Source organism: Schistocerca serialis, chromosome 9 (assembly GCF_023864345.2).
Source record: "Schistocerca serialis cubense isolate TAMUIC-IGC-003099 chromosome 9, iqSchSeri2.2, whole genome shotgun sequence".
NCBI classification, from domain to species: Eukaryota; Metazoa; Arthropoda; class Insecta; order Orthoptera; family Acrididae; genus Schistocerca; species Schistocerca serialis.
The window spans coordinates 497,137,601-497,157,772 of NC_064646.1; the positions used below are offsets into that span (position 1 = coordinate 497,137,601).

At 38.4% G+C, this 20,172-nt stretch overlaps 1 protein-coding gene across 3 annotated transcripts in view; it reads left to right on the forward strand.

Moving 5' to 3' along the window:
* LOC126418560 (carbohydrate sulfotransferase 8-like) overlaps window positions 1–20,172 on the forward strand; it is a 153,772-nt gene that overhangs the window by 78,506 nt on the left and 55,094 nt on the right. For all 3 annotated transcript variants that reach the window (XM_050085375.1, XM_050085374.1, XM_050085376.1), the window contains exon 2: window positions 12,216–12,347. In XM_050085375.1, the coding sequence (XP_049941332.1) occupies window positions 12,231–12,347 (117 nt within the window). In that variant the 5' untranslated portion in view covers window positions 12,216–12,230. The remainder of the gene's footprint in view (window positions 1–12,215; window positions 12,348–20,172) is intronic.

The following is a 20,172-nucleotide window of genomic DNA, read 5'->3' on the forward strand; positions in this document are numbered from 1 at the left end:
TTGGGGGAACAACAGTCTAACAAAACATTCATTTAGACCACAAAAGAAGGCAGGCAGAATAATAAAAGATGTAGGATGTAGAGACTCTTGTAGGCGTGCTTTCAAAGAATTAAAAATCATGACACTACCATCCTTATACATATATGAAAGCATATGTTTCTTAAAAGAACATGAGGAATTTTCTACATTAAACAGAGAACAACGAAATGAGGAATAGGAATGATTTCCACAGAGAGATTCATAAAACAGCTATGTATCACAAAAGTGTACTATAGCAACCCAAAATCCTCTACAGTGCTCTCCCCAAAGAACTAAAAATAATACCAAAACTGCACGTATTTAAAAGAGAATTAAAAAACATGTTATTGAGCAATAATTTTTACAGTATTGAAAAGTTGATGAATCATTGACAATAAAAGCGCAGTTAATATTTCCCTGACATAATAAATATGTGTAACTGCTCACATTTAAATACTTGCTGTTTCTATGAAAGTGTGAAAGAGTATTAATGTAAGAATGGAAATAATCTTTGATGTGAGAATCACTAGCTTTTTCTTATGTATGTTGTTATCCTACGTGTATATTTTTATGTTAATGTTCTTATAGTTCTATTAAAATTGTAATGTCTAAGTGACAAGTAAATTCAATTATAAATTTTCATGTAAATGTATTTTAAATTGTAATGTTTATTGGCAAGTCCTATGTCATTTTGATGATGTACTACAAGGACGCTAATAAATTGAATTGAATTGATTTGATATTTCGAGACAGACAGCCCCCACCCCCACACACACAATTATTTACATTTCAGCAGTGTTAACATACATTAAAATAATTCAAAATGCATGACTATATGTAAGAAATTATGAATGTTTGTAACTATGTATATGAGATGGAGCCTATTCATTTACATGGTTATATTGTCAATGTCAGATAAAGATTCTACATAGGCAACTAACATCAGTATATGATCTCAGACATTTACTGTGCTGTGCAGGAATTTTCTTTCAAAATCATATACATTGTAAATTGTTTTTAGTAAGCAATTTTTTTTGTGAAAAAGTCAGTAATATTATTTTTATTTATTGCTTATTTAGCCTGACCAGATTAGGGACTTAAGGTTCTTTCTTACATCTGGCCAGGAGCAACATTGGCCATAGATATTGCAAAACATTCACAATAATAATAATAATAAAGAGCATTAAAATGGTGTAGTTTAGTTTAGCATGTTTGAAGCCATGTTTAGTATGATCAGAACCAGAAAGGGTAAAGAAAGAGTGTGATAGCACATCTAAACTGACTCTCACAGTTCTCATACCTAGGGTGGCATAAATGAAAAGAACTTAGCCCTGTTAGTGAGTGAGATAAATATTGATTAGCTGTCAGGATCTCAAATTAATATTCTAGCCTATATCAAGCCATGCAAAAGACATTGATTAAGACCCTACCAGCAGGGATCCACTTATGTACAAGGGTACTGGAGAAAGGTGCTAGAGATCGCAACACTGACAAACAAAAGGTTGAGAAAACAAACACAGAGATGTATTCTGAAATCACTACAGAACAAGGTACTCTTAACTGAGGGTGGCCGCCACTGGCATGAAAATATTCCCAGAACATAACGTAGAAAGAGCATTGACCTATAACTACACAAGTTTAACTTCAGGGTGGTTCAGAGAGAGAACACTGAACTATGAGAACCATGTTTAGGCAACCAAAAGGGGCAAGAGAGAGGGGGGGGGGGGGGAGGGCAAACTTCAGTGAACCATACTGCATGGCTGGCACAGTTGCTTTCCCATAGTATTGTGAAATACTTACGTTCATCAAATGACTGAAATGGCAATCAAATCTGAAAATTGTTACTAGACTGTGCCTGAAGTAACGAACGATTAAACTTTACTGTAGCATGTCGGAACATACCTACAAACAAGACACAGTCATGGGCAAGATGGTAGATGGTTGTCCTCCCAAGATGACATTACAGAATGCCCCTGGAGTGGTGGTGCCCAGTGGTTTTGTTGCCTGGCTTGCACCTCATACTACTGTGCCTACAGCTGAAAAAAGTAGTTCTGCTGCCAACTTGCTGGGTGGTCAAGCAGTACTTGTTATGTACTGGGACATAGAATGGCTGCTTCATATTTTCCTGAGACGTTTTCTAACCTGGATCAGCCTCAGCCATTGCAGCAGTGGGTTTTTCTGTATTCGTGCATGCCTCAAGACCAAGAAGACACTCCGTTTAAACTTGAAACTTTTTAATGGCCATCACCATATTGAACAAATTATTAATTCCTCTCAGATTGGCTGCAGCTGCAATCTGTGTTCCGATTTCAACAGTTCCTCTTTATCTAGAGAGTCATTGTTATGAGATTTCTTTCCTTTCTGTAATTATTTTGATGCTCTAATTTTGTATAAGTTTAAATAAAATTGTTACACAAATTGTGGATGCAGCAGCAGTTTGCTCCTCATAAAAAGGTCATAAAACTGTCATCTGATTTCATATTCATATTCATTAATTACTTCTTGGTTCATCCTTTTTTTCTGGTCTTCCTCAGTTGTCCCCATGGTCATGACAGTACATGGCATTCCTGGGAGGGTTCGTAACCCAATGCATCATAAGAGGTGAAGATTGAAATGACAGTGACAGTGGCTGATAGGAAAGAACAGAATTTAAATAGAGAATTCTGTCCGCAGGGGGCAGGAGAAGGGGAAGGAAAAGTTGTGGGGGAAGGTGGGATTGATGAGATGAGCTGCAGAGTTATAGTTATTACGATAGAATGTGGACCATTAGCAGTCTTTTGAAGCTTGAAAGGTGAGTTTGAGATAGTATTTATTTATTTTATTTTATAATCCATTCATACAGGGTTCAGCTTACAATTATTACGATCTGACATCATAATACAATGAAAATAAATAGCCCAAAAATTTTACAAACAATGGAAAGTTCAGGCCAGAATATCAACAGTTATGAAAAGGATAGATTTTTATTCGCCATACTGTTGACCCATTGAGTTGCAGACAGGAGCACTGGAAATCCTATTACATACTAAGCTTTCAGCCAAAGTTTTCTTCTGAAAAGAAAATGACAGAGGTACCTGTCATGTGTGTGAAGTGTGCTGTCTAGTGTGTGTGTGTGTGTGTGTGTGTGTGTGTGTGTGTGTGTGTGTGTGTGCTCTTTCTCTTCTGAAGTTTCTCTTCTGAAGAAGGCTTTGGCCAAAATGTTAGTATGCAAAAGTCTTTCCACTGTGCCTGTCTGCAATTCAACATGTCAGCTTTACGGGGAGCAATCTACCCCTTTAAAAAAATATACAAACACAGAACATATGTTATATGAATATAGCACAGGAGGTCAGCCATGGTCTTAATGAAGGGACCATCCTAGCATTTGCCTGAAATGACTTAGGAAAACTATGGAAATGCTAAATCAGTATTGCCATACAGAGCAAGCTCTGTCCTCTCGAATGTGTGGCCGATGTCTTTATTTTAACAGCTGCACTGCCTCATTCGGTTGGTCCTTTTTGTGCAATGTTCTTTGATATAAACACAGTTTTACTTTTAATTGTTGCACACATCATACAATGCTGCTAATGAATCCGGAATCTTGAACCTGCTGTCATATACCCCTTGCACTAACTCCAGTCTGCTCAGAAAACTGTCTCCATTAAATTTGGAGAACTGATTATAGGCCATTAAAATGTAACAATTTCCCATGCCCATCTTCATATCCTCTATTCAGTCCACCCAAAATACTGAGTTGGCACCCCCTACAATGAGGGACATGTTGAAATTGGGAGAACAATAAGACATTACTATTGTGCACTACAGATATTGGCACATGATTTTCTTGCAAAAGCATTACAGTACTGAAATATGACAAGCTGATGGTCATGCCCTTCCATTATTAACCACACCTCTGTACCCTCTAAGTAATCTTTGGTTGTGTAACATGAATTACTTAAAAGGAATGTTTCGGCTGCTTTTTTAGATACAAGTATTTTAGTAATCTTTTTCATCATGGAACAAAATAATAATATAAAACCTAAAAACCTGTTTTGAGGTTTTTGCTTGTTTTTTCTTGATAAATGTTAGTTCAAAATGGTTCTTGTTCCATTATTATGTACAGAAGTATTATTGAAATACTTAGTAATGTTTTCCCTGATACACACAACAGACTGCTCTATGTACTCACTTTGCAGGATGGAAAAACAAAAATATTATGAATAGGATAGATTGCTACTCACCACATAGATGACTGGACTTTGATTGTTCAATTTTTGCCTAATGGCTTTTCTTCCATCACACAATTTAGTGCTGCTGCCTCTTTACTATCCCTAATGCATTACTTTAATAAGTGTCTGTTCTTTCCTTTCCCTCCTCTCCTGTGTTTTACTGTCAACTTACAAACTACAAATGCTCTGTCTTTGACTTGTCACCTCTGTATATGGAGAATAGCAATGTATCCTGTTCATAATATTGGATAAACAGTTTATTTACTCTGTTAGATGCTCTATCCCAGAAGATAATTCCATCAGATGACAGGGAGTGGAAATGAGCAAAACAAGCCAGTACTTTTCTCTCTTCAGCACAATGGGGATGCTTAATGGCATCTTAATGTTCCTCAAAGCAGCAGAACACTTCTGATGAAGGCTTTGAAGAATAAAGTCACAGAATAAATGTCACGGAATAATGAGCAATATCCGAGGGCTTGCCCTTGTGTGATGAACCATTTCAGTTGCAAATAGTCAAATACAATTCAGAAAACAAATTCATCATACATCACAAAGTAGAGGCTTCTATCAAATAAATACTACCAGCATCTACTCAGACTTAGAAAACTGTAACATGAAATGACTCCCATGCTCACACTACTCTTGCGTACTGCAGTCAGCTTTAAAGGAGCAACATGGTGCTTTCAGGCAGTGGATGCCTGGTAACTGATTTCGATATATGACACCCCAGACACAAATACAGTTGGAGCCAGCCAACTTCTGTATCGAAAGTGTAGTGGCATTTAAGGCCTCCCCAAATTAAGAGCACTGACCCAGTACAGTACCTTATTTCTCCCTGCATCAAACACAGTCAGCCATGTCACTTTAAACAACAGCAGTTACCCATATGCACATTCTGCTTTGCTCCAGCATACGCTCAGTGCAGCAATGAGACTCCGCCGGTTGTACCGTTGCCTTCGCTGTTAGTTTTTAGCCTCCTCTCTTTGTTGACAGCATTCATTCATGTCGTACACACTCCCATACCTGTTGACTACCTAGCGCTCCATTTGTCTCTCTATACTGCCCACACAGCTCTGGTGTGACAGTGCCCAGAAGCTGGCCATTTCTGCCATATGCCACAGAACCAAGTTTCTGACACCCCGTTGGCCATGCAGCAAATTCGAAACGTGCAGGCAACCATCACACCATTAATGTCTACTTCTGCTGCTGAAAGGTCATTATTGTTTGTTTGGAACTGCACATTAAGTCTTTGTGAGAGTAAGACTTGAACTATTAAGTGTAAAGTATTTGTAGGTCTGTTTAGCTGATGTCAGACCTGCATCTGTTAGACCTGAGACTGGACCCTTGATTAGTATGTTTGTTATCAGCAAAACTTACAGTTTTTGAACTGCTCTTTAAAGTTACCGGAAGATCAGTTAAGTAGGTCAGAAATAAGAGTGGGCCGAATACCAATCCTTTTGGCACCCCATATGTTACACACTTCCATTTTGACATTATTTCAGTGCCTGAGAGACAGTATGGTAATGAGACCTGCTTGACTTGTGTTACAAAGGAACAATACCATCATTGCAAAAGGAATGTCATTATGCCATACCACATTAGTTTGTTAAGTATAATTTTATTATTCACACAGTAGAATTTTATGATTCACACAACTGAAGACTTTGGCAAAGTAACAGTATATACAACAGAAATTTTATTATTATTATTACTTTAGCTCTGCTATTACTTGATTTGTGAGGTCTTGCATTGCTTTCTCTGTGGAAAATCCTTCCTGAAAGCCAAACTGAAAGGCAGTTAACTAGGCCACTTTCCAGAATACTTGTGCAAAAACTGAAGAGACAGATTTAGTATGTAATTATAGCTAGTTTGCTTATCTCCAGTTTTGTAGATGATTTCCTAAACCCTGGGTGTGTTTAACATTCATTTATTTTGTTTATCAATGTCGAAAAATTGTTAGCATTATACAGTACACTGATGTCCATTTTCCTCATATTCTGTCAGTTACATACACTTCAATGGGCTCTTTTATAAACTACTCACATTCAACTCTACGACAGAACCAAATTATACAATGGTGCATCTGCAAATTAGAAGAAATACAATTGAGTAATTCAGTGACTGACCTCATTTTATAATTTACTCGTGTTTTGTTTTTTGACATATGTTGTATCTTACAAATTATAATTATAAAATTTACTTAATGATGCTCTTATTATGACTTTTGTGTGGGACATTAACTTGGCTTCTATTTTTATCATGAACGGAAAAGTTGATACAATTTAGAAATTTTATATAAGAAAAATATGACAATTGCAGTTTGACAGAAATGTTATGCAAGGCATTACAAAATGCATGCAAGACCCAACATCTGTATTGAAGTCTGTATTACTACAAAATTGATTTGGATCAGCAGAACCACAATCATAAGTAAAATATGTGGTTCCTTGTGACTTGAAAATTTTAAGTAAACTGTCCAGTACCTCCACATGTTAAAAAAGTTATGAATTAACTGTCTGGTACCATAAAATGTATGTTAAAATATTCACATTTGTTATTTTGCCTGTTATTTATATTCTGTATTCCTTGTTCATGTGCATTCTGTTTTCTGTGTTGTGCTACTGTGCTCCACACCTTGATCCACTGTAGATGAGTGATTGCCCTTCTCTTATCTTATTTATTGCTCCATTCAAGAATTTCCATTATTGTTAAGATTCTTTTTAGCTACGCAACTTATCAGTTTTTAATTTAAATACATCTGTGGAATGAAAGTAATTGTGTATAGCTAATGATTTGAGGCTATATTCAAAATTTGCTTCACTGCTTATCAGATATTTCAAATTATTGGACAAATGAAAAAGATTTTTGTGTCTGCATATTGAAGTACTTCATGAGACTCTAACAGCCATAGTAATTATGGTAATTTTCTCCTCTAGATTGTAGCTGTGAATGTTATTACTGTTCTCAAACTATGATGGATTGTTGTTGTTGTTGTTGTGGTCTTCAGTCCTGAGACTGGTTTGATACAGCTCTCCATGCTACTCTATCCTGTGCAAGCTTTTTCATCTCCCAGTACCTACTGCAACCTACATCCTCTGAATCTGCTTAGTGTATTCATCTCTTGGCCTCCCTCTTCGATTTTTACCCTCCATGCTGCCCTCCAATACTAAATTGGTGGTCCCTTGATGCCTCAGAACATGTCCTACCAACTGATCCCTTCTTCTGGTCAAGTTGTGCCACAAACTTCTCTTCTCCCCAATCCTATTCAATACTTCCTCATTAGTTATGTGATCTACCCATCTAATCTTCAGCATTCTTCTGTAGCACCACATTTCAAAAGCTTCTATTCTCTTCTTGTTCAAACTATTTATCGTCCATGTTTCACTTCCATACATGGCTACACTCCATACAAATACTTTCAGAAAAGACTTCCTGACACTTAAATCTATACTCGATGTTAACAAATTTCTCTTCTTCAGAAACGCTTTCCTTGCCATTGCCAGTCTACATTTTATATCCTCTCTACTTCGACCATCATCAGTTATTTTGCTCCCCAAATAACAAAACTCCTTTACTACTTTAAGTGTCTCATTTCCTAATCTAATTCCCTCAGCATCACCCGACTTAATTCGACTACATTCCACTATCCTCGTTTTGCTTTTGTTGATGTTCATCTTATATACTCCTCTCAAGACACTGTCCATTCCATTCAACTGCTCTTCCAAGTCCTTTGCTGTCTCTGACAGAATTACAATGTCATCGGTGAACCTCAAAGTTTTTATTTCTTCTCCATGGATTTTAATACCTACTCCAAATTTTTCTTTTGTTTCCTTCACTGCTTGCTCAATATATAGATTGAATAACATTGGGGAGAGGCTACAACCCTGTCTTACTCCCTTCCCAACCACTGCTTCCCTTTCATGCCCCTCGACCCTTATAACTGCTATCTGGTTTCTGTACAAATTGTAAATAGCCTTTCGCTCCCTGTATTTTACCCCTGCCACCTTTAGAATTTGAAAGAGGGTATTCCAGTCAACATTGTCAAAAGCTTTCTCTAAGTCTACAAATGCTAGAAAAATAGGTTTGCCTTTCCTTAATCTTTCTTCTAAGATAAGTCGTAAGGTCAGTATTGCCTCACGTGTTCCAGTATTTCTACGAAATCCAAACTGATCTTCCCCGAGGTTGGCTTCTACTAGTTTTTCCATTCGTCTGTAAAGAATTCGTGTTAGTATTTTGCAGCTGTGGCTTATTAAACTGATTGTTCGGTAATTTTCACATCTGTCAACACCTGCTTTCTTTGGGATTGGAATTGTTATATTCTTCTTGAAGTCTGAGGGTATTTTGCCTGTTTCATACATCTTGCTCACCAGATGGTAGAGTTTTGTCAGGACTGGCTCTCCCAAGGCCGTCAGTAGTTCCAATGGAATGTTGTCTACACCCGGGGCCTTGTTTTGACTCAGGTCATTCATTGCTCTGTCAAACTCTTCACGCAGTATCGTATCTCCCATTTCATCTTCATCTACATCCTCTTCCATTTCCATAATATTGTCCTCAAGTACATCGCCCTTGTATAGATCCTCTATATACTCCTTCCACCTTTCTGCTTTCCCTTCTTTGCTTAGAACTGGGTTTCCATCTGAGCTCTTGATGTTCATACAAGTGGTTCTCTTGTCTCCAAACGTCTCTTTAATTTTCCTGTAGGCAGTATCTATCTTACCCCTAGTGAGATAAGCCTTTACATCCTTACATTTGTCCTCTATCCATCCCTGCTTAGCCATTTTGCACTTCCTGTCGATCTCATTTTTGAGACGTTTGTATTCCTTTTTGCCTGCTTCATTTATTGCATTTTTATATTTTCTCCTTTCATCAATTAAATTCAATATTTCTTGTGTTACGAAAGGATTTCTACTAGCCCTCGTCTTTCTACCTACTTTATCTTCTGCTGCCTTCACTACTTCATCCCTCAAAGCTACCCATTCTTCTTCTACTGTATTTCTTTCCCCCATTCCTGTCAATTGTTCCCTTATGCTCTCCCTGAAATTCTGTACAATCTCTGGTTTAGTCAGTTTATCCAAGTCCCATCTCCTTAAATTCCCACCTTTTTGCAGTTTCTTCAGTTTTAATCTACAGTTTCCAACCAATAGATTGTGGTCACAGTCCACATTTGCCTCTGGAAATGTCTTACAATTTAAAACCTGGTTCCTAAATCTCTGTCTTACCATTATATAATCTATCTGATACCTTTTAGTATCTCCAGGATTCTTCCATGTATACAACCTTCTATCATGATTATTAAACCAAGTGTTAGCTATGATTAAGTTGTGCTCTGTGCAAAATTCTACCAGAAGGCTTCCTCTTTCATTTCTTAGCCCCAATCCATATCCACCTACTACGTTTCCTTCTCTCCCTTTTCCTACACTCGAATTCCAGTCACCCATGACTATTAAATTTTCATCTCCCTTCACTATCTGAATAATTTCTTTTATTTCATCATACATTTCTTCAATTTCTTCGTCATCTGCAGAGCTAGTTGGCATATAAACTTGTACTACTGTAGTAGGTGGGGGCATCGTATCTATCTTGGCCACAATAATGTGTTCACTATGCTGTTTGTAGTAGCTTATCCGCATTCCTATTTTCCGATTCATTATTAAACCTACTCCTGCATTACCCCTATTTGATTTTGTGTTTATAACCCTGTAGTCACCTGACCAGAAGTCTTGTTCCTCCTGCCACCGAACTTCACTAGTTCCCACTATATCTAACTTTAACCTATCCATTTCCCTTTTTAAATTTTCTAACCTACCTGCCCGATTAAGGGATCTGACATTCCACGCTCCGATCCGTAGAACGCCAGTTTTCTTTCTCCTGATAACGACATCCTCTTGAGTAGTCCATGCCCAGAGATCCAAATGGGGGACTATTTTACCTCCGGAATATTTTACCCAAGAGGACGCCATCATCATTTAATCATCTTCTGGTAAACCTTCCGAGATGTAAGGTCGTGGTCCATGAAACTCTTCAGCTCCTAACGTTTCGTCCAGAACTGCGCTGGACGTCTTCAGAGGGGTGTATCTCCTCCGGTGAGTCTTGCTGAGGAGATACACCCCTCTGAAGATGTCCAGTGCAGCTCTGGACAAAACATTAGGAGGTGAAGAGTTTCATGGACCACGACCTTACATCCCGGAAGGTTTACCAGAAGATATGTCATCCGGTCGTGAAAGCCTTCATACTATGATGGATTGTTTATGCCAAATTTTATCAGCAAATACAGGGTGCGTCAAAAAAATGTATACACACTTTGAAGTGTCATAGAAAATTTATTTCCTGTTCTACAATGTTAAATTTCTGGAAGCTTCAAGTCCAACTGGAAAAATAAATGTACTTTGCAAATGTGATTAACGTTCAAACTGGTGGCCTTCAGCATCAATACATTTCTGAGTACATCGTACCAAAGTGTCCAATGAGATTTCTGCGCACACCGCCTGAATCTCATTCCAAAGTGAGTCCAGGTTACGTGGTTTATGTTTGTTTGTACACCTCATCTTTTACTGTGCCCCATAAGAAGAAATCCAGCGGTGTGAGGTCTGGAGAGTGTGCAAGAAACTCGATTGGTCCCCTGCATCCTATCCACTGGCCTGGCACATTGTGATCCAGGAAAGCTCATACGTCCGTATGATAGTGCGGCGGGGCACCATCTTGTTGGAAATAAAACTCATCATTACCATATAATCCACGAATGGCAGGGAATATGGAGGCAGCAAGCATTGTTAGGTATGTTTCTCCAGTAGCAGTGCCTCCAAAGCGGAAAGGCCCAATGAGTCCCCTTGCAGACAGACCACACCACACATTTACACCAGGCAAATTCACAGCCTTTTCAACTGTAATGTGAGGATTATCTTCAGCCCAGTACACACAATTGTGCCTATTGACAGTTCCATTGAGTTTGAATTGAGCTTCGTCCAACCAAATTATACTACCCATAAATCCTGGTTCACGTCTCACCGTCTCCTGAACGCATTCACAAAATTCTAACCTTCGATCTGGATCGTCGTCACTTAACTGTTGCTCCAGCCTTGGAATGTACACACGACACTTGCCTTTCTTCAGAATGCGTAGCACACTACTAGCACTTACATTACTCTCACATGCTGCTTGCCTTGACGATTTTTGAGGTGAACGCCGAAACAGTTCCAAGACCTCAGTTGTGGAATCATCACTTGTAGCTGTACGAGGTCGCCCTGATCGACCTTTATGCGCATCACACACTGTTCCATGAATTTCGAATTTGTCTCGTAGATGTGTAATTGTTAACCTTGAAGGTGGTTCTGTACCATACTCACTTCTCCACTGTCTTCGAACTGGAGCTACATTCTCAAACTTCCAGTACCACTTAAGCTCAAACGCCTGTCCGCCATGTTGCAGTTACTTCCTTGCCACTGCTGTCACCTGTTGAAGAAACATAACATTACTTTCTCATAGATATTTAATCTTGTGGAACAGGAAATAAATTGTCTATGACAGTTCAAAGTGTGTATACATTTTTTTGACGCATCCTGTATAAGTACTATAAACATTGTGAAAACATCTAACTCCTTGAGGAGGTGCCTAAGAGGTGATTGTAGGTGAACATTGCATATTATTCTCACTGTACAGTGTTGTGTTACATTCATTTTCATTTCTAAGAAATGAAGTGCATCAGAAACTTGTGCCATAAGTGAGAGTAAAAGTGTAAGTTATGTTAAGGTATCAATTGATTTGCTTCTGAAACTAGCAAATGTAAGTAAAGTGAAAGTAGCTGAACATAGTCTTTTGAGCAGCTCAGCAATGCATGCCTTGCAATGTAAGTAATCTTTAATGTGTACACCATAAGATTTGGAACATTTTGCCTTAATTGCTGGCTCATGTCCACATGCAACATTAACTGTCAGTGTTATTTTGTCATCCCTATCCAGTTATACTGTATCAAGTTAACCGAATTTTACACAGTGGTGAGGAACTGCGATGAGGCTGACTGTGAGGCGTCTGGTGATGGGTGTGGCTGTCAGTGCTGCCACCTGCGGCCTGCTGCTGCTGTGTTTCAGTAGAGGGAAGCCCGTGCAGGACACACACCGGCACCTGGTGGGTACACACCATCCATGTCTACATAACATTTGTTCTTTCTTTTTACACTGTGCCTAGCTAGGGACTGTGGGTCAGCTTCAATCCCTTCTAATGTACTGTTTTCTTGTCTTCCACTTTCTTACACCATTTCACTGTATTTCTTTCCTCAGATCACTTCATCCTTGAAATCTGTCTGATTGTGGCACTTGCCTCTTGCAGACTCTTCTTTCTGCTATTGGTCCTTTGATGTTGTGTATTTGAAAATCTTCTTTTAACTTTTCCAATCAGGGCTGTTCCTAATTTCTTTTTCCAGAGATACATGGTGATCCATTTTGTTAACATATTATCATTCATTCTACATTCAGAAAAATGTCAGTCATTTTCCCCATATTGTTTTGTTATTTTTTCCCTATGTTTTATACAAGGCATCTCAGGTGACTTCTGCATCTCAAACATTTCCCAAACTGATTAAGATATCACAATTCCATTTTCACCCAGTGAATGACATTAGAAACAGATGAATCTTGATCTAATGAAACTATTTACTGGATTTTGGAGAGTGAAGTACAGTCAAATTTATCAGTTTCAGGACTTTGGTAATAACAGCAGAAATTACTGTAGTTCCATCTGAATAACTGACATTTATGTAGATGTCTCTATAATTAATATAGCTAGACAAGACAATACTTCATTTAGTGAGCACTTTCATGCAATATCTTAAACAGTCCCAGAGATATTTCAAGTCAACAGGTTAGCAGAATCACCCTTTAAATTTCACTGCTACTTCTAGGTGCTCAGACATCTTTGTTCCCTATTGGACTTCTACTTTGTCTCTGTATTCACTTGCAAAGATTCATTCTGGCTTCGCAACTGGGTTTAATGTATTACTTTGGCACTTTGCAACATGCAATTTTTATTGTATTTTACATGCTCTTTCCATTTTGTTTACCATTTCAGCTATGACAAATTTTGTAACTTACGTTCTTATGTTATCTATACTAGATACTTGAAATTTTTTAGCCTTTCGTATGTAACCAATGTCAGCTAGTAGAAACTGATCATCATAATTCCTGTGTCATATAGGATTGCAGAAATTGTTGAATAGCTTCTACTTGCTCTAAAAGTGGCATGATCTCTTGTTACCTTATTTTGTTAGCTCTGAAGACTAATTTAGAAATGTAGAGGACTGGGGTCCTTACAAAAAGCAGCTTTACCAACAATTTTTGGTGTTCCAGGAGGTTGACATTGAGATATTTAAGGGTCTTTTCTTATCACGGATATTAGCTCCTCTGCAAGGACCAGCATCACTTTCTTTTGATGATATTTGTATTTTGCTGTCCTCCTGTCACCACATGCTTACGCATGTGGTTGTTACTCATGTTGAATTCTACCAGTGTCAGAAACAGCTGCAGAAATTGTTTTGAACGTGGGTGGCTGGTCATATTATTTATCATTTAGAGTTTTCCTAAGTGAAATAAAGGAACCACACACTAACCATGAGAAACACTTCCATATTGTGACACCACCTTCTCCATACTTCACTGCTGACACTAAACACAGTGGTGGGTAATTTTCTCCAGGTGGTTGACAAACCCTGATCACTCCAGGTCACTTGTTTCCTGTCATCCACTGTCCAGTGGTATTGCTCTTTACACCACTTGCTTAGCACTGACTACAAAACTGTGTGGCTATGAGGAGCTGCTCGACCATTGTACCCAATCCTTTTCAACCCCTTCACACAATCATTGTCACAGCTGGGCTGCTGGGAGCGCTTTGGAACTCCACTAATTTAATGCAATTTTCAAATCCACCCTCTGCAATGCTCAGTGATCTTGTCTGTCAGTACATGTCTGCCTGCTCTCAGTTTAGCCACAGTTGTTCCTTCATATTTTGACTCGACATTTGCACCACCAACACTCGACTTGGCCAACTTTAGGATTCAGGTGTCTGTGATGGGAATCTCTGGAGGGAATGTGATGCTCTTTTTGAGCAACAACATGGAGAAAATTTAGAAAACTGGCATTTGAGACTGATTTCTGAACAGTTCTACTGTTACCAACGTAACATTTAGTGTAAGGACCATTGAGATAACATACAAGAAATTAGGGCTCATACAAAGGCATATACACTGTAGTTTTCCTTTGCTGTATTTTCAAGTGGAACACAAAAGGAAATGTCTACTAGCAGTACATGCAGAATGTGTATGTAGATACATATAATGTATTTGTTACTCTGGTGATATTCGATGACTAGATTACAACTGAATTCACTGACATATCCTGACTGATCCATTCTGCTGTTACTGCTTATCTGCTGACAACACAGTACTTCCTGCATCCTTTTATTCTGACGGGTCCACCTCTCATGATATCTAGTGGTCAATTCCACATTACATTGAGGTGTCTGGATACTTTTGACTAGACACTGTATGTACAGGGATGGAGGAACTAGAATTCTGAAACATCTTTTAAGTTATGACCCGTTTTTGGATGGCTGTATAAAACACTTTGCAATGTTTCTCATATGATTATTTGATGTTGTAAATAGCTATTTATTAAATGTCCACAACATTTTGAATTTAATTTTCATCCTCTTTATATTTTTTGATGCTGAATCCAGTTATGATGATCAGTTTTCTTGAAATATATTAATATAGGTTTTGCAACACAGATCAGTAAGCCACACACAGTATAGGTGGATTCACAAAACTTCACAAGTGGCAATGACCAACATACCAACTTACATCTATACTGTGCAAACCACTGTGAAGTGCATGGCAGTGGGTATGTCCCACTTTATCTGTTATTAGGATTTTTTTCCTCTTTCTGTACACATATGGAACTCAATGCTCTTGTCTGTCAGTACATGTCTGCGTAGTCTTGCTTTAGCCACAGTTGTTCCTTCATGTTTTGATTTGACAATTGCACCACCAACACTTGAGACCATTTAAATGCCTCTGAGCATGCTGAAGTTAATCTTGTTCTTGCGATACCTACGGCAGCGATACATAGGGGGTTGTAGTATATTCCTAGAGTTATGATTTAAAGCTGGTTTTTGAAACTTTGTTAGTAGACTTTCTAGGGCTAGTTTACATCTATCTTCAACAGTCTGACAGTTTAATTTCTTCAGTATTTCTGTGACACTCACCCAGCGATCAAACAAAACAATGACCATTCATGGTACTCTTCTCTGAGTATGTTCAACATCCCCCGTCAATCCCATCTGGTATGGATCCCATGCACTGGAGCAATACCTATAGACCATAAAGAAGCAATTGCTCAAAGAGAAAACTTTCGTGGTTCTCAGATTAATGTGGAGCATTGATCTTTAGCATTTAAACATATGAACCAAAACCAAATCCATCACGAAAATGTGTGTCTCACTGACACTATTCAAAGTAACATAACCAAAGTTTAATCTCCTTCAAGAAACAACATAGTTAATATTAGATCAGTTTTGAATGTATGTCAGCCTTAGTGACCAAATTGGCTGCAGTGTTTTGAATTAAGCATTTCAGTCTTGCTATATCATTTTGATATAAATCTTGCCTATGATCTGTGAAACATAGGTTAACTAAAAACAATTAGGGACATAGAGAAAACGAAATCAAAATGGTTGGTCCCAGGAAGACTACTATGACCGTCCTTGGCAGGACTAGTGTCTTACAGTTGCAGCCACTATCAGGACACCTACAACAGGAGATAGCGTTGTACACAACCACGTCAAAGTTACCAACATCTCCAGGATGCTAAATAAGATAATGTACAATGAGGTTTGCAAGCATTTACTATAGCAAATATTCACTGCAACAAACAGTCAGGATTCTTAACTGACATAATGCTCACCTCCAACAGACTGTGGCTTTCTGAGCGATGCCTATGGAAAGGTGCGCATAGTAAAATGACAAAATTAGAAAATACAAGACCATTACATTTTATATATTAAAATGGATCTCAGCAAAAGTAAAAATAAATGCAAAAACAAATTAGGCAGTGAAGTTATTTTGATCAACTAACATTGATTTATATCAAGGAAAGAAATAGACCCATAATAGAACACTGTAGCAGCCACCCCCTTCCCCTCCCCTCTTTACATGGCCCCACACAGATTCAAACCTCTTCCCTGCTTGTTGACACTAGAGAACAACATTCTGCTTCCTACTTCCTGTGACCGCTGCTAAGCTTTTTTCCTGCTCCCACAATGTTCCAACTTATGAAGAAGTATTGTGTGGTCTGCAGAATCAGACTTTGTGAGACCAAAGAAAATAGTAACTGTCCTCAGTCTGGCATTCAGCTCTGATAGTGCCTCACACACAAAAAATAAATTTCATCTTCTGTTGCCATCCCTTTCCTGAAATCAAACTGCAAGTCTGACAGAAAATTATGTGTACTGAAATGTCCCATTACTCTCCTACGTATTGCTTCATCAAAAACTTTTGGAAACACTGGTAGCAAAGAATTAGCTGGTACATAATTGTCTACATTCTCTCTTTCACCATTCTTATAAAATCTTTTCATTAATGAGTATTTCAGTCTGTCTGGAGACTGTCTACACTCGAAAGACAGCACACAAATGACTGACCACAGAACTAATGTATGGCACACTGATCATAATCCTACTTTAAATATCATCATAGCTGAGCATGTCTTTAATGACATAATACTTGATTGAATTTTATCTTTGCTAGTTTCCTGTAGCTACACCTGTGTACCAGAATGACAGCTTTCAAGAGCTCTGCATATTTCCTGTGGAAATAAAATATTGGTGTAACTTGTCCACTATTGACGAAAATGATTATTACTGTACTATACTCCTATAGTCTCCCATATTTCCACATTAAACTGTATTTTGTCATGTTTTCAGCTTAGATTCATATGAAAACTGTAAATTTCTTTTTCTCCATGTTGCCAAATTACCAGTGTGTTGCGTACATACTAGAACTAAAATTTAGGGTCCAGGGGAGCAGAAAATAGTGCTGAAGCTGAAGGTTTGGGTGAAACTGGCTTTTCCACATGAAGTAAGTGGATAGTGGTTGTGTGGCAGTGCTGCATGGGATCACATACATCTGGTGCAGTGCACTCCTGTAAAATATTCACCTTGTCTTGTGTTGTTAGATTGTTTAATGGGTACTTGTCAGTGAAGCTCACCACCAAATTTCTGGATGAGACTGGTAGGCCTTTTAAGTACTTAATGAAATGTTCAGAGTCCAAACATATGACTCTGTATCACTCATCAGGTTTTTCATTTGGTTTCTTAAGAATTTTATGTAGGCAAGTTAATATTATTAATGGGTCTTCTCTGTTGTTACTATACTGTAGATACTCTATAGATCCTGGTAGCTGTCAGAACTTGAGGAACAGCGTTGCCTCTTATCAGATTGTCATTCATTGAGAGTGTGGTTTCTGCAGTGGTGGGAGCGAGGCATGACATCTTATGCTGGCTGTAACTGGTAAGTTTATTTAGGAATTGTTGTGATTTTGCCAGACAGTAAATTATTTTCAAAATGCTCAATCACTGTTCATCTCCAGTGACTGCAATGTAATTTTTCTCAAAAAGTATGCTATCATGCTCGATCCACTTGCCCTAAAATTGGTTCATAGCTGTAAAATTAACCCTTGAGGCTGTCTGTATCACTGATTTCGTGTGCTTTCATTATTAATGTATGAATCAATACGTTCTTCCATTTTGGGTGATGACAAGACACGGCAGTTGGATATCTGCCCCTGCCACATCCATAATAGGTAGCCACAGTCATTTTCAATTTCCAACCAAAAACTTATTTTGTCGCATTGTCAATGTAGATAGTGGTGGAAATTATGAATTTAATTTTCTCTGTGCTATGGAGACTCTGTGGTAAGGGGATCAAACCGGTCTGCTATGACATCAACAAAATTATGTACTTCCTGGGGTCCACTAAAGATGTCACGGACAAGCTTCACACACAGGAGGAGTATACAGGCTTAGCTGTGGTTGTGGTCTGATATATATCAATGAGATGCCTCAGCAACACATGCTGCAGAACTCAAGCAATACATGTATACACCTTGGATATTTGGGAATCCAGCCAGATGTTTGTATCGCTCTTGCACGATATTTCAACAGCGAGCCTCGCTGTCTTCTTCAGGTGCTACCTGAGTCTCAGGTAGCACCTGAAGAAGACAGCGAGACATGCAGTTGAAATATTGTGCGAGAATGACGCAAACATCTGGCTGGATTCCCGAATGTCCAAGATGTCAACAGATTGCTGGGAAAGCATGAAGAATTACAATACATCTATAGTTCGATCAGCATACTGCATCAGCAGTGGAAGAACATGAAAAGTATCTTACAAGTTCATATAATTTAAACAAGCCCATTTTTTAGCTATTTATCAACAAGCAAAAAATCAGGAAGACTGTCAAGATAGTTAAGCAGCCACCCAATATGAACCATGAGAAGTGCTACAGACTCTTGCCATCTCAGTTGGCAATGATTGCAACCCATCAGACTGGCTGTTCTTGAAGAGCAGCCCCTGTGTATGCAATAAACACCATGCTGGAGACAACAGGAAGTAATGACAAATCTTAGGCACCACCAGCCCCTCTGTAATCAGCACTGTGCCATGTTGGTAGCTTCTACTAGATTTGCCAATGACAACCAATAAAAATTAACATCAGATTTTCCCAGCAGTAAGAAACTGACATCTATCGCTCACCATAACTTCGGTCACCAAATCAAAACATACTATGCCAAGACACCCAGACGTACTTTTCTCCAAATAATATTTATATAGCAGTAACCATTGCCACAAGACATCACCTTCTCAGAGGCTGTCTGCAAAAGCAACCAAAATAGTAGCATCTTATCACATGTGGTGTCATCACACACCCAGAAGAATTTTATTGAAATGGATTCTGGCACCAGAATCCTACAATCAGAGATGCTTTTAAGATCAAAATGTGCTGAGGTGAGCTTTTTGATTATTATATCCATGTGTTACCTCAATTTTAACTTGTTATCCAACTGGTCCCCAAGGAATTTTGTGCATTGTGTTTTATTTGGTGTATGACCATTGAAGTCTACTTCTGTTACTAACAGGTCAATGTGGCTTGTTTGAAGTTGCATAATATTGTTGTTTTTAAGGCACTTAAACTATTAGCTTTAAACCACTTGAATGCTTGTTTGGCTTTTATCTGAGCTGCATGCACTAATATTTAGTTTGGGCTTTTAATTAGCAAATTTTATAGTTTCTGGGTGGCCCTTTAAAGCCATATAAAATGAAACAAAACGTTTAATCGTATCAGTCACTCTTTATTTAATTCCACAATGCATTTCAGTGGTTTAAAACGTGATTGTCATGTGGATTTACATATGTAATATGGCATGTGTGTGTTATGTGAAAACTTTGGAGATTAGAAGATCACTTAGGTTGGTAAAGAACAAGGATGAGCCTGTACCAATCTTGTGGGACCCCAGTGATTTTAACTGCCCTTTCTAAAGTTAGTTTTGTATCTGTCAACAAAACCCTTTTCTTTCTATTATGAAGGTAAGGTGCCAGCCTTGCAAGAGGGACACCATTAGTGCCATAATGATTAAGGTTCTTCTTCTTCTATGTGAACAGGCCAAGTGGACCGCATGCTTCTACAAGTTTCCTCCTCCACTGTATTCTGTCCATTGCTGCTATCCACCATCTGTTCACATCTATTGATGCTTGGTTTAAATCTTCATGGAGGCCATCCCTCCAATGCTTCTTGGGTCTCCCCGGGGTCTCTTTCCTGTAGGTGTGAAATCCAGGAGCTTCCGAGGCCATCTGTGATCTTCCATCTGGGCCACATGCATTCATTTGGCTTTGACAGTTCCTGAT